Genomic DNA, 16179 nt, shown 5'->3' with positions numbered 1-16179 from the left:
AGGTTAGGGACACAAGTAGAGGTTCAGGAGAATGTGGACTTTCTCTGAATGTTTTCCCTTTGCCTTTTCATCATATGAAACATTTTTCCTTTCTAACCAGGCAGTTGCTGTGGTGCAGAATGGCTGACCTAAGTCTTAAAGATGCTTTAACAGACCAATCTCCAGAAATTGAGGAGGAGATAAAACGGGACTTCATTGCTACACTGGAAGCAGAGGCCTTTGATGATGTTGTGGGAGAAACTGTTGGAAAAACAGAATATATTCCTCTTCTGGATGGTGATGAGAAAGCTGGGAATACAGAGTCAAAAAAGAAACCATGCTCAGATACTAGCCAGGTTGAAGGTAAGTAATTACCCAAATGAAATATATACTCAGAAATTAGATTTGCAATTTAGCTTTGAGTCATAAATTTAAAACTCTTTAATAAAATGAATGGGCTTAATACTATAGACTTTTTTTTTCTTTTTGGGTCACACCTGGCGACCCTGGCTCTGCACTCAGGAATTACTGCTGGTGGTGCTCGGGGGACCGTATGGAATGCTGGGAATCAAACCTGGGTCGGCAAACGTCCTCCCCACTGTGCTATTGCTTCAACCCCCATAGGGTATTTTTTTACTCCTTGTCAACATTTCTTTGAAATCACGGAGGCAGTCTATTACCACTTAGTTGACCTTGTCCTCAGGAATCTGTAGATACGTTTTAAAATTAATTTCAATTATTATGTTTTCTTTTTTTCCTTCTGTACTCCCTCATTTAATCTGGCCTGCCACAGTCATATAGGCAGAAAGTGCAGGGACTTTTTTCTTATATCTGTAATGGTAAAAATTTATTTTTAATTATTTTTGTTGTTGTTTTGGGGCCACTCCAGGGATCCTCTGGACTTACTCCTGGCTCTATGCTCAGGCATCACTCTTCACAGGCTTGGGAGTTATATTTGAGCACTGTGATGAAATTCAGTACTTTTAACCCTAAAATTTATTCTGTAACGTTTCAATTGTAATATAAACTGCCTTTTAATTTCCTAAGTTAAGCTGTTTGCTCGGCCCTCTTTTAAAAGAAGCTTATTTAAAACAGATAACAACGTTCTTCTTACATCAATATTTAATATATAACAGAATCGGTTGTTATTTGTCTTTGGGAATGATCCTAGGTCAGGATTAAAACATGGGGGTGGGAGAGACAGTAAAGTTGGCAGGAGAGTTGCCCTGCATGCCCTGACTGGGGTTCAATTCTTGGCCACCTATATGGTCCCTTGAGCACTGCCATGAGTGATCCTTGGATGCAGAGCTATAGGTAAGACCTGGCTCCAAAACCAATTTCCTCTCCCATTCCAAAATATATTAAACACTCAAAAGTGGTCAGATCAGATTTGCTATAATTTGTTGGGAATTTTAGCATCCATATTCATTTGGGCTATTTTTAGCTTTCTTGTAATACCTTTTGTGTCTCTTTTAAAATAATTTTTTGGCTGAAACTATAGTACAGTGGGTAAGGACACTTGCCTTGCACATGGTTGAGTAGGTTTAATCTCCGGCATCCTATATGGTCCCCCGAGCACCACCAGAAGTGATTCCTGAGTGGAGAGTCGGGGAGTATCCTCTGAGCATCACTGGGTGTGCCCCCGACCTCCCCCCAAAAAACCCAAATTAAAAAATAATTTTAATTTGATTCTACCATACCTTTCATTTTTGTTGTTGAGATTACTGATGGCTCCACGCTTGATTTAAGTACTTGCACACTCATTCCATGCTAGGAATCATGCTCAGCTTGTGGGGTGGTGGTGGTGGTGGTGGTAATGGTGGTGATCAGATTTGAGCACTAATGCTTGCATGGCAGGTGCTCTACCATTGAGCTATACCTACACTTTTTCTGGTTTTACGATTTAGGTCACAATGGCAATCATAAGTTAGGAAGAGTCTTCCTATTTTGTTTTCTAGCATGGATTGTGTAGATTTTATTATTATTTTTAATTTTGTTTTTTGGCCACACCCGGTGGTATTCAGGGGTTACTGCTGGCTCTGCACATAGGAATCACTCCTGGTAGGTTCAGAGGACCATGCCTGACCATATGGGATGCCAGACCATATGGGACGCTGGGATCAAATTCAGGTCAGCACATGCAAGGCAGTCACCTTACCTGGTGTCCTATCTCTCTGGCACTGATTTAAAAAAGAAAAGTTTAACAAAATGAAACAGCTGTACATAATTGTCCATGTTGTTTGCACATGCTGCCCACATGTTCTGTCTTGAGATGGGGACTTCATACGTGAACATTGTGATGTGTTCTGGCTCTCTCTGCTCTCGAGAAGTCTTTGTTCTCTCTTGAGCACATTTTTTTTTAATTTTTATTAGTGAAACTTCATGAGGTACAGTTGTACAAATTTTTGTGCTTGGGTTTCAGTTATACAATGATCCAGTACCCATCCCTTCACCAGTGCCCATTCTCCATCATTTACAGTTTTTTTTTTTAATTTTTGTTAGTGAAACACCATGAGGTACAGTTATAGATTTACAAATTTTTGTGCTTGTGTTTCAGTTGTACTATGATCAAACACCCATCCCTCCACTAGTGCCCATTATCCACCATCACGGGTCCCAATATCCCTACCCCCGCCCCCATCCCCCTGTCCCACCCTGCCTCTGTGGCAGGGTATTTCCTTTTGTTTTGAGCACATATCTTAACCCATCTTTCTCTTTACCTCTCTTATTTCCCCAATTAACTTGTTATACTTCACTTTGAAAAAATTAAACAGCAGTCACTATAGCTTGAGTTGTATTTCAGCTTTTTCCTTTGTCAGGATTATAAGTAGAAATTTAATTTGAGATATAAAACTATTCCGATTATTCTCTGAAGCTTTGTTAGTTTGTATCTATCTTCACATTTATCCATTTCCTCAGAACTATCAAATTAATGAAGATGAAGTTATCATAATTCTTTATTCTTTTTGTTTTTTGCAGCACTAGGGCCTCACACATGCATTGCAAGTGCTCTTCTGCTTTACTATATCAGTGGTCTTTATTTTGAGGTCATAGCTGACTGTGGTTGGAGGATCATGTACTGGAGGATGGAGAAGTGTGCATGTCCTAGGGAACCTGGGGCTCCTGTACACAAAGCATGTAGTCTAGTTATTTCAGCCATCTCCTTGGCCATATTCCTCTTTTTGTGTGTGTGTTTGTTTTTGTTTGGGGTTACACCTGGTGATTCTCAGAGGTTACTCTTGGCTCTGCACTCAGAAATTACTTATGGTGATGCTTCGGAGAAGAGACTGTATGGGATGCCGGGGATCGACCTCAGGGTTTGTCTTATGCAAGGCCAAGTGCGCTACTCACTGAACTACTTTTCTGGCCCCTCCTTATTTATTTTTGAAGTGAGGGCGCCACATCCAGTGGTATTCATTTATTGAAACTTACTTAGAAAATTGTGAGGGGGAGAAACGCTGAGTTTGGGGGAGCCATTATCCTTTGAATATTTCTAGGGTCTGTTGTCTTATTATTTTTTTTTTCATTTTTTGCTTCATTTCTTCATTGTTGAGTTTTTCATTTTTGTTTTGTTTCATTTTTTTGTGATTGGCAGAGTCATACATATAATTGTGATGCTCCTACATTTAGTTGTAGTGTTCACTGGGGGTCATAAGTCAGGTTATAGAACTAACTTACTCATCTGTGTTGCATGTACACTTTCTGGGTGTGGTGCTTACACACACTTGACTGTGTCATGGCTAGAAGTTTTGTGGCACCAGGAATCAGAGAGAGCAGAGCTGCCTGACTCAAGAACAGCACCATTGGTGAAATTGCACTTGGCTCATGTAAGCCACCAAGCTATCCTGTATGCCCCATTCTTTCATTTCACATATTGGTAACTTGAGAACACTTTTTTCTTGATGAATCTGGATAGTGCTTTACCAATTTAGTCATTTCAATAAACCAGCTTTTGGATTCTTAGATTTCTGCCTCATTCCCACAATTTTATGCTTTTAATTTTTGTTCACATCTTTATTGATTGCTTTCCTTCTGCTTTGAATTGATTTGCTTTTCTAGTTTCTTAAGGTGATGATACCTTAGATCTGAGCTTCTTAAACTTTTTACCACTCATGAGTCTTGTTTGTTTTGTTTTGGGGCCACACCCAGTGATGCTCAGAAATTACTCCTGGCTCTGCATTGAGGAATTACTTCTGGTAATGCTCGGGGGACCATACAGGATGCTAGGAATAGAACCCAGGTCAGCTGTGTGCAAGGCAAACACCCTACCTGCAGTACTACTGCTCCAGCCAGGATTGAACCCAAAACTTCACACATGTGAAGCATGTTTTCTACCATTGAATTATATCTTGATCATTGATTTTTTTTTCCTCTTTCCAGTGGGGTGGCTACACCTGGTGATAATCAGGCCTGACTTTTGGTTCTGTACTCAGGGATCACTGAAGTCCAAGAACCATAGGAGGTTCTTGGGATTGAACACATGCAAGGCAAATGTCCTACTGACTGTACTATGATTATGGCCCTCCCTTTTTAAAATATTTTCTTTGATGGACGTGGGAGTGGGAATGGGGAGGTGGTTTGGGCCATTCATGATATGTTTGGATGCTACTCCAAGATTAGTTTTGTGGGGGTCACTTGTGGTAAGTGGTTAGGTTGTGCTGTGGATAAAAGCTTGGATGTTTTTTTGCAACCCTTTGAACTGTCTCCCTAGCCCCCTTGATGTATTTGTAAAATGTCCTTAAAAGTATTTTCTTATTTCCTTTGTGAATTCTTCTTTGACTCATGGGTTCAAAAGTAGTGTTTAATTTTTCAATATTTGGTAATTATTCAAATATCTTTCTGTAGTTGACTTTTTATTTCATTCTATTGTGGTTAGAAGATATTCTTTGAAATTTCAATTCATTTCAAATTGTCAGATTTTGTTTTATGATTCTGAATATGGTTTGCCATGGTCAATGATTTGTGAGTACTTGGAAATAGTTTCTGTAATTTTATTGCTCTGTGGAGTAATTTGGGTTTGTTGGAGTTGTTTAAGTTTCTGTGTCCTCACTGACTTTATTATGTTTGCTCTAGTGATTTCTGAGAGATAGTACAATGGGTAAGGCATTTGCCTTGCACGTAGCCGCGTTTAACCTTCAGCATCCCATATGGTCCCCAGAGCACTGCAGGATTAATTCCTAAGTGCAGAGCCTGAGCATGGTCAGTGTGAGCTAAAAAGCCCCCCCCCAAAAAAAATCCCAGAAATGTCTATAGTTTAATGGATTTGTTTGTTCTGCCCCTTTTTTGGTTCTGTTTTGTTTTGGGGGCTATACCTCACTGTATTCAGGGCTTACTCCTGGCTCTGTGCTCAGAAATCACTTCTGGTAGGACCAGGGGGACTATGAAGAATTTTGGAGATCAAACCCTGGCCAGCCATGTGCAAGGCAAGAAACCTACCTGCTATATTATTTCTTCAGCCCTAGTTCTGCTCATTTTAGTTTTATGTATTTTGAAGATAAATTGTAGTAGGATTTTAGATTATTGTTTCTTGAATTGATTCTCTTTATTATATAATGCCCTTTTTATTCCTGCTTAGATTATTTGTGCTAAAGTCTAATTGCCTCAGGGCTGAAGCAATAGTACGGTGGGTAGGGTATTTGCCTTGCATGCAGCTGACCTGGGTTTGATTCTCAGCAATCCATATAGTCCCCAGAGGACTGCCAAGTGGGATTCCTGGGTGCAGAGCCAGGAATAACCCCTGAGCATCGCTGGCTGTGACCTGAAAAAGCCAAAATAAATAATTCTTTTTAACATTTCTTTTTTTTTTTAATCACCATGAGATACAGTAACAAAGCTTTCATGTTTGAGATTCAGCCTTTCAAAGATCAGAACACCCATCCCTCCACCAGTGCATACTTTCCACCACTAGTGTCCCCAGTATATCCCCATACCCCCATCCCAGTCCTCACCCTGCCTCCATGGCTGGCAGTTTCCCCAGTACTCTCTCTCTACTTTTGGGCATTACATTTTGCTTGAATTTTTCAACCACCATTCAAGCCTGCCTCCAGGGGCAGATGCTAGATCATTTATTGTCCATAGCTCATTTTGAAAATCTGGGGTGCCACGGCTGTGCTTTTCTGGAATCCTATATTGTAAATGGTTGGGTTCTGGAGATATTTCTGTAGGGCACTAATCCATTTTGGGATTCAATTGGGCATCTCTGAACCAGGGCTTTTGGTGCGCTAAGATGGTGCCTGGAGGCACATTGTTGGGGTGACAGCCAGGCCGACAAGCAGGCAGGGAGCTGGGGAGGGACAGCCCCACACCTCTGCTGCCTTGCGGCATGGAGATTTAATCCTGGAGCCTGCATACCTGGGCCTTGCTTATGGAAGCTCTTGGTCACCGGGATTCCATCTGGAGTAGGTGGGGAGACTGCACCTGCTCCATCTGGGGTGCCCCGGTGAAATTGGCTCGGTGTACGGCCAGGAGAGATCTCTGGCTCTGTGGCATCTTCCGGGACTCGCTGCTGTCTGTGTCTCTGGCTTTTGATCTCTTTTGAGATTTATTTATGGGTCTCTGAAGCAAGGCTAGTAATAGAGTTTACAGGGTGGTACTGGATTTGGTTCATGAGGGTGACTGCCAGTGCTTCCATGTTTATTGGGAAGTGGGAGGAGGTCGCCCGCCCCAACTCCGTGAAAGCCTGGAGATTTTAGTCACAAAACCTGCATACTTGAATTTTCAGCAGATTATATTTTGGTGAGGTCCATCCTGAGACAGTGGAGTCAGGCTGGGGGATATGGCAGTGATTTGAGATTGTAGAAGCAAGCAGCTGCTGAAGGCTCTGCTTGGGCAGGCACAGGTCAACCTCTACCCCACTCTGATATATCCCAGTCTGTTCAGCCATGTGTGGGTCTGAGATTAACTGTGGCTTTTGGTTTCTCTCAAGATTTATCTATGGGTCTCTGAAATAAGACCAATAAATGAGCTTGTATAGCTGAGCCGGAGGTGGTTTGTGGGCATGGCTCCCACATACCTAACTTTTTGCTGTTTTAATTTCTTGGTAAACTTGGTCCCAAGTTGCTGAGTTCCAGTCTAAGGCACAGTGGCGATTTTGGGGGTGTCAGGAAGCCTGAAGGCACCATCAGGCTGCTGATGCACTCGCTCCACAGGTGCAGGTTGGCCTATTGGTGGCATCATACCCCCTTAAATGAGTATTTTTAAAAATAGGGTCTGATTGCCTGTTAGGATGTCTAATATTTGATGTATCCTAATATAGATACTCCAGCTTCCTTTGGTTTTTGGCCACACCCAGTCATGTTGCGGATACACTGGCTGCATTCTCTGGCCTAATGAAAAGCCATGCAACCTGGAAATTGCTTCTGAGTTATCTTTCCCGCCCCTTTGTTAGAATTTTATTTATTTTTTTTATTTTTTAATTTTTATTAGTGAAACACCATGAGTTTTAATCTTTTTCTATATCCTCCAATTGCCTTTTAGATTTCCCTTAAGATTTTACTTTTATTTTTGTTTTTAGCAATTTGAATATGCTGTGTTTGGTTAATGTTTTGGTATTTGTCTGCATGGGGTACTTCTGAACTTTTTGTATTTTGATTTGTTTTGGCCATTCCTACTGGTGCTTCTGCGTGCATAGCATATGTTCCAGGTAATGAGCTATTTCCCGGATCCTAAGTTATATTAAAAACAAACAAACAAACAAGCAAACAAAAAATAAAAATAGTGGCCAGAGTGATAGTACTGTGGGTAAGGAGCTTGCCTTGCATATCATCGACCAGGGTTCAATCTTGCACCACACATGGTTCCCCGAGTCCACCATCAGGCACTCCTGATGTACCTGAATGTAGAGCCAGGAGTAAGCCCTGATGATAGCTGGTTGTAGTCGAAAAAACCAAAACCAAAACCAAGCAATTATAACTATATTTAATAGTTTACATTGTTAACGTGGGGTTCCCTGTCATTGGTTTACACCAGATCATTTTGATCTTTGTTAGCACATGTGCTTTCTGTATACTGATTTCGTATTCTCTATTCCTTGTGTTTAGGATGAGGGTGTTTCTAAGTGTTTTGTTCAACACTTAGCTTTTTCTTTTGGTTTTAGCTTTTTAGTTTTGGATTTTGGACCACACCTGGCATTGCTCAGTGTTTACTCTTGACTCTCTGCTCAGGAATCAGTCCTGGCAGGGCTGAGGAGACCATATGTGTTCCTGGAGATTGAACCTGTTAGGTTGTGTGCAAGGCAAATTTCCTACCTGTTGTACTATTGCTCTGGCCCCCCACTCTCAGCTTTGACATTCCCTGTGCCCTGGGCCTTAGAGAAGTCTTTGTAGTCTTTTTCTCCCCCCCCCCCCCCACACACACACACACCTGGCATTGTTCTGGGAACAGTATGGGATGTTGGGGATCAAACCCAGGTCAGCTGCATGCAAGGCAAGTACCCTACCCGCTGTACTATAGCTTTGGCCCTCTTTCTCTGTAGTCTTGCCTCCTCCTTTATACAAGACTACTATCTATACTTGTAGTGGTCTGGAGTTTTTATTTTCTTTTTGGGGATTTTGGTTTAGGCTTAATTGTATGTGCATTTGTCTTACGACTCTAATCTTTGATAATGAGTTTTTATAGTCAGGGTTTGTTTTTTATTTTTATTGATGGTATTGGCATAGGGTTTTGGGTTAGAACATTTTTTTTTTTTTTGCTTCTCCCCTAAGGTAAAGGGTTTTGTCTTATTATTCCACTCCCAGCTGCAGCGGGTCTTCATGAGCCTGGGGCTGAGGGGGTCAATATAATTTGATGCAGCTTAAAGTGATACAAGTCAGAGGTAAGGGTTTTTGTGATTCAGGTGTTTACTTGAGTGGCATGGCAACTTTCTCTAGCTCTGTACTCTTTGAGAAAGCTGCTCTCTGATTCCCACTCAGCCTCCAATTTTTCTTGTGAGCTTCTGGTGAACATCTGTGGAGACAAGCCTGCAAGTGGGTTTTGAACTTCCTTTGTAACTCCGGAACCCAGTAGCACTGTATGCTCAGGCCTGTGTCTTCCCTTGGTTTTTAGTTGAGGGGCTGGAGTGATAGAACAGTGGGTAGGGCATTTACCTTGCACGCGGCTGACCCGTGTTCAATTCCTAGCATCCCATCTAGTCCCCTGAGCACCTCCAGGAGTAGTTCCTGAGTGCAGAGCCAGGAGTAACCCCTGTGCATCGCCAGGTGTGACCCAAAAAGAAAAAAACAAAAGACAAAAAGTTGAATTCTTACCTGCTCTGTGACATCCAGCATATTTTGCTCCCATGATCTTAGACAAGAGAGCCAGTGCTTTTGTTCCATATGTGCTTGAAGGTTTCATCTTGATTTAGATTGTATACTACTTAATAGCTCTCTAAAAACTAAGTTTTATGGTTAGTTTAGTTTTATTGTGTAATTGGCCTGCCTTTTTGTTGTTGATGGTATGAGTGATATTTCTCCTGACTTTCGATGGCTAATGTGGAAGAGAAGCTATACATAGTTTATTTTAGGAGCAAATGTGTTGGAACGGAAACCTCAAATTATCAGGAAAATATTACCAAGTTTAAAATCAAATTGTGGGGCTGGAGGAAGGAAGGAAGGAGGGAAGGAAAGAAAGCTTTTGTTTATAAAAATTATCTTTGGGGTGGTGATTCAAAGAGTTAAGCTGGAAGTGTGCTTGCCTCGCACGTGACTGGTCTGAGTTCAACCTCTGACATTCCATAAGGTCCCCAAACTCCTCCAGGAGTGATCCCTGAGCGCTGCTATATGTGACCCAAAAACCAGATAAAAATAAATAAAAATAAGATTGGGATAAGGAGATAGCTCATAGGGTTGCATCACATGCTTTGCTTGTTTGAGACTCAGATTCTATACCCAGCACTACACGGTCCCCAGAGCATTGCACCTTGTGGAAAGTTTTTTTCAGAACACCAGGTCACACTGGGTGTGACCCCAACCAAAACCAATTAAGATTATTTAAAATGCCCCCTCTCAACTGGAGCGATAGTAAGTTGGTAGGGTATTGCCTTGCATGCAGCCACCCCAGGTTCAGTCTTCGGCATCCCATTTGGTTTCCCTGAGCACTATCAGGATTAATTCCTGAGTTCAGAGTCAGGAGTGAGTTACCCCTGAGCATAGCCAGGTGTAGATCAAAAACAAAAACAGAGGTCCCCTCTCTGGTGCTGGGAAGCAATTCAGGGATTGCTAAACTTTTTAATTTCTCTATTACATATAATTAACATTTCATTAACTCATGTATTAGTTAAACCTCAGTGGTAGAGCACTTGCCTTTTGTGAGGTCCTGAGTTTAATCCCCTGAATCACAAAGGTGGAAAGTCACTAAATTTTTCTATCGCCTGTGTGCATAAATATTTATACTTGTGAGATTGAGAAAGTATTTTCTTCTCAACACTACAGAAGATCTTTGAGACTAAAATGTTGCTTCTATAGATTGTCTAGGATAGTGATTCTCAATGTATGGTATTTGTATCAAAATTGGTTTCACTTGGGAGCTTTTCAAAATGCAATTCCTAGGCTCACACAAATGAAAAAACTCTCGTTGAGGAATTCAGCGGTCAGTATTTGACGAGTTCTTGAAGATTACTCAGTTTTGCATCCATGATTGACTAGGGAGAAAGGTTCTAAGTCCAGGATGAAGGTATCTAGTTATGCAGAATTTCCTCTGTTGTGGAGTATGGCAACCAACTTCATTGGCCACCAGAGGGAGGCGTTAGCACAGGCCTCACTTGCACCAGCTGGTGCTTGTGTTGAGATCATGCTTAATCTTCCCTGTTTAAACATTTTTTTGTTTTGTTTTGGGCCCATACCTGGTAGTAGTTAGGAGATACTTCTGGCTTTGTGCACTGTAGTTGCTCCTGGTGGTTCTCAGGGAACCATGTGGGTGCCCAGGATTGAATCCACACCTCTTGAATGTAAAGCAAGTGCTCATACTGTTGACCTTTTTCTCTGTTTCTCTCCCACAGCCCCCAATTTTCCTACTTATTAAAACCAGGTAACAGTTTATAACAGTACATACGTCTCTGGTATAAATTTCTTTTTGGGGTGCCAAAGAGAAAGTACAATGAATTGGACACTTGTGTTGCACGTGACTGTTAGGTGTTCAATCACTGGTACAACATATGAGAGCAGAACTAGGAATTAACCCTGAGCACAGCTGGGTGTGGCTCCAAAATCAAAACAAAAGAAATTAATTTTTTTTAATGCAGGAATACTGCTATTTATTCAGCCACTAGCTTAGCTGATTGAATTGGGCGTGAACTCCACCTTACTTTTTTTTTCCATTTTTTATAATTTTATTTACTGAATCACTGTGATAGCAGTTACAAAGCTTTTGGGTTTAAGTCTCGGTCATACAATGAAACACCTGTACCTTCACCAGTGCCCACTCTCCACCACCAAAAACCCCAGTATACCCCCCATCCCACACCCTCCCCCTACCTGTGGGGCAGGTGATTTCCACATTACTCTCTCTCTACTTTGATTACATTCAATATTTTGACACCAGACACACCATTATTATTTGGGATTTTACCCCAACACTCCCAACACTCAGATCTGCTGAAAAGGCAACACTAGAAAATTTGTTTTCTATTGCTGGTTATGAATAACATATGGTGTTGCGTGGCTGCAGTGGTGGCTGCCCGATTTTGGAATTCCGAAGTTTTAACAATTAAATTTGGAGGAATTTCTGCCAAAACCTGCTGGGTTCCGAGATTTGTTCCTGAGTCTCTGGGATCGTGGCCATTAGGCAGCTTGATCAGGAGCCAGAAAGGCCATTCTTGGGCAGCAACTTGGGGTCTCGTTGGGATGGGGAGGAAAGGGCCAGCTCCACCCTCATCCCTTGAGGCCCTACGTGTCACGTCACTGCAGGCCCAAACATCACTATCCAATGGCCTTTGGCGGATGGTGGCCATTGAGCTGCCAAGGGGGAGCAGGGACAGCACCCTTTCCCCCCTGGGGTGGCCCAGCGACAGTATTCTACTGCAGGGTCTGGATGCATTTCTGCCAAAAGCCGCTGGGTTTCGAGATTTGTTTCTGAGTCTCTGAGATCATGGCCGTTAAGCAGCTTGATCAGGAGCCAGAGGCCATTCGTGGGCGGCGAGTCGGGGTCTCATTGGGGTGGGGAGGAAAGGGCCGGTTCCACCCCCATCCCATGAGGTCCTATATGTCTCGTCACTGTGTGCCTAAAACTGACTGTCCAGTGGCCTCTGGAGGATGATGGCCACGGAGCCGCCAGGGGAAACAGGCCTAGGCATGAAACCTGTTCCCACCTGGGGTGGCCCGGCGCCAATAACCTACTGCAGGGACCGGACGCATTTCTGCCAAAAGCTGTTGTGTTTTGAGATTTGTTTCTGAGTCTCTGGGATCACGGCTGTTAAGCAGTTCCATCAGGAACCAGAGAGGCCATGCCTCCAATTATATAGCTGAGCTGGAGGTGGTTTGTGGGTGTGTCTTCCACATACCTAACTTTTGGCCGTTGACTTTCTTAGTAAACTTTGCCCCAAGTTGTTGGGGTCTGTCCAGAGGCACAGCAGCAATTTTGGGGTATCTGGAAGGCGCCATCAGGCTGCTGATGCACTCGCCTCACAGGTACAGACTGACCTGCTGGCGGCAACGTACCCCCTAAAATTTTTTTTAAAGTAAATAAAATTTCCCTCCCCATATCTAAAACTTGTAAGTAGAATTTTATTTTATCATTTTTTCTTTTTTATAATTTTTTAATTGAATTACTGTGAGAGCAGTTACAAGCTTTTGGGTTCAAATCTTGGTCATACAGTGATGAAATACCCGTCCCTTCACCAGTGCCCATTTTCCACCACCAAAAACCCCAGTATACTCCCCATCCCACACCCTCCCCCTACCTGTGGGGCAGATGATTTCCACATTACTCTCTCTCTACTTTGATTACATTCAATATTTCGACACCAGACCCACCATTATTATTTGGAATTTTACCCCAACACACAGATCTGCTGAAAAGGCAACAGTAGACAATTTGTTTTCTATTGCTGATTATGAATAACATCTGATGTAGTGTGGCCACAGTAGTGGCTTGTGTGACTTTGGAATTCCGAAGTTTTAACAATTAAATCTGGAGGGATTTCTGCCAAAACCTGCTGGGTTCTGAGATTTGTTCCTGAGTCTCTGGGATCATGGCCGTTAAGCAGCTAGATCCGGAGCCAGAGAGGCTGTTTGGGAGTACTGACTTGGGGTCTCATTGGGGCGGGGAGGAAAGGGCCGGCTCCACCCCCATCCCATGAGGCCCTGCGTGTCTCATCACTGCAGGCCCAAACCCGACAGTCCATTGGTCTCTGGAGGATGGCAGCCACCAAGCTGCCAAGGGGGAGCAGGCGGAGGGACAGCACCCTTTCCCCCTGGTGTGGCCTGGCGCCAGTATTCTATTGCGGGGACCGACGCATTTCTGCCAAAAGCTGCTGGGTTCCGAGATTTGTTTCTGGGTCTCTGGGATCATGGCCATTAAGCAGTTTGATCAGGATCTAGAGAGGCCATGCCTCCAATTGTATAGCTGAGCCAGAGGTGGTTTGTGGGTGTATCTCTCACATACCTAATTTTTGGCCATTTACTTTCTTGGTAAACTTGGACCCAAGTTGTTGGAGTCTGGCCAAAGGCACAGCAGCAGTTTTGGGGTATCTGGAAGTCTGAAGGCATCATCAGGGTGCTATTGTAAATAGAATTTTAAATAGTTACAAAGTATGATCATTTTCAGAATTTTTTTTGCCACCATTTAAAAATATTTTACATCACCTTTTAAACATTCAAATGTTTCTAATTTTATTCCCATCATCATCATCATCAATTTTTGAAAAAATGAGTAAGCTATAGATTCTTTATATTGGAAATACAGATATTTGTTTGTTTGTTTTCTTCCGCTCTTCCTTTCCATGTAAAGACTTTTATCAAAACACACTACATTTTTGTACTTGAAAGCCTTCTTTTGGTTGACTAGGTTATCATGTTTTTATTACTAGATACATGCCCACATGGCAAAGCCTGGCAAGCTACCCGTGACATATTCGATATGCCAAACACAGTAACAACGAGTCTCACACTGGGAAACATTACTCGGCCCTCTTGAGCCAATCGATGAAAAATGGGAGGACAGTGAGTGCTACAGTGCTACATGAATGTAAACGTAACTTTTTATGGGGGGGTCACATTTGGCAGTGTTCAGAGGGGGTTACTCCTGGCTCTGCACTTAGGAATTACCGCTGATGGTGCTTAGAGGACCATATGGGATGCTAGGGATTGAACCTGGGTTAGTGGCGTGCAAGGCAAATGCCCTATCCGAATTACTATTGTTCTGAGCCCTGAATGTAAACTTTTAATTCAAAAAGTTCCTGGTACCACACACATAGACACAAACACTTTGAAACAATTTTGAAATCATAAGGTACTATAAATTCAAAAGAAATTTGGTTCAAATGAAATTCATCTTATGGCAGTTATATATTACAGTTTTAGGTAAATTATGACAAAGTTCAATTTGATTGGAAATGATTTTCTTTTTCTTTGTTTTTTGGGCTGTACCTTATCATGCTCAATGCCTACTGCTGGCTTCATGTTTGGGGATTGCTCCTGAGTGTGCCTAGGGACCATAAGGTGCAGGAGGGCTTTCTGCATGCAAAGCTTGGGTTTATTAGCCTGTTGAGCTATCAGTTTGTCACAGAATTACTTTTCTAATGAGATGATAGCATTGTTTATATTTTTGTGATTAGATCATGATCCATTCCTGATTGAATCTGACTAGGATGAAACAAAATTTTACCTATTTTTATTCTTCTTGCTTTTATAGACAAATAGCCAGGAAAGCTCATTCATATAATTTAATATTCTATATACGGAACAGTAATGTGACTGTATGTTTAAATACTTGAATTAGGTGCTGAGAATTCCATAATTTATTATTAGATTTCTTAACGGTGCATAACATTTTCTACCACCTGCCTCTGTCAGCAGTGTGACAGAACCTCAGGTAAGTTGTGATTGAACTTCCACTCCAGGGTTATTGCCAGCCACTCAGTGAATTAGCTTCCTCTTTTGCCAAAGTATTTAATCTCTTTTTTCATGTCTGACATACACAGCTGACAATTGTGGAATGGGGGCAGGAAAGTGTGGAGAAAGTGGTGACTGACCTTGAAACTTGTAATAGTCTCCATCATCCCTGTTATTTGCAGTTTTAAGAGTGCCTTGGAGTTCTGACATCCTTGGCCAGTATGGACATATTCCTTCAGTTTGGTACTATTTCCTCATATTTTCTTAGCTATCTCATAGTTTTTCATAATACGGGATTTTCTTGGGCTGGAGTGGTAGCACAGCGGTAGGGCATTTGTCTTGCACGCGGCTGGCCAGGCCAACCCGGGTTTAATTCCTCCGCCCCTCTCGGAGAGCCCAGCAAACTACCGAAAGTATCTCGCCCGCAAGGTAGTCTGGCAAGCTACCCGTGATGTATTCAATATGCCAAACACAGTAACAGTAACAAGTCTTACAATGGAGACGTTACTGGGCCCCCTCGAGCAAATCAATGAACAACGGGAGGACAGTGCTGCAGGATTTTCTCATTTTTGATGTCTAGATCTTTATTTCTTTTTGTGTGGGGGGACATCATTAAGTGGTGGGAAGGGCTTAACTCTTGGCTCTGCCCTCAGGGATCACTCCAGGTGGGTCTAGGAGGATCATATTGGGTGCTGGGGATCATCAAACCCATGTCAGCTACAAGCAAGTGCTGTAGCTGCTATACTGTCCTGCCCCTAGATCTTTATTCTTTGAAGCAAACTTTTTTGTGTGTGTGGGGTGGGGAAAGGACCATATCCAACAATGCTCAGTGGTTCTCCTAGGACTGCACTCAGCAATCACTCTTGACACTGCTCAGGGTACCATATAGGATGCTGCATTAACCTGGGGTCAGCTGCATGGAATGCAAATGCCCTACCTGTTAAGTACAATCTTTCCTTGTTTTTTTTTTTTTTTTTTTTGGCTTTTTGGGTCACACCTGGCAATTCACAGGAGTTAGTACTGGCTTTGCACTCAGGAATTACTCCTGGCGGTGCTCAGGGGACCATATGAGATGTTGGGAATCGAACCCAGGTCGGCCGCGTGCAAGGCAAACGCCCTCGCTCCAGCCCCTCTCCATCTTATTCTATTAATAGAATAAAAATATATATTGGCTTCA

At 42.5% G+C, this 16179-nt stretch overlaps 1 protein-coding gene across 1 annotated transcript in view; it reads left to right on the top strand.

Annotated features, from left to right (window-relative positions):
• The window catches only part of MAP4 (microtubule associated protein 4), a 166785-nt gene that overhangs the window by 58979 nt on the left and 91627 nt on the right, over positions 1-16179 (top strand). The window contains 1 exon segment of the mRNA XM_056129475.1: positions 101-342. Coding sequence (XP_055985450.1) covers positions 120-342 — 223 coding nt within the window. The 5' untranslated portion in view covers positions 101-119.

This window comes from Sorex fumeus, unplaced genomic scaffold (genome assembly GCF_029834395.1).
Source record: "Sorex fumeus unplaced genomic scaffold, SorFum_2.1 ptg000072l, whole genome shotgun sequence".
NCBI classification, from domain to species: domain Eukaryota; kingdom Metazoa; phylum Chordata; class Mammalia; order Eulipotyphla; family Soricidae; genus Sorex; species Sorex fumeus.
This window is presented reverse-complemented; position numbering and strand designations above follow the sequence as displayed.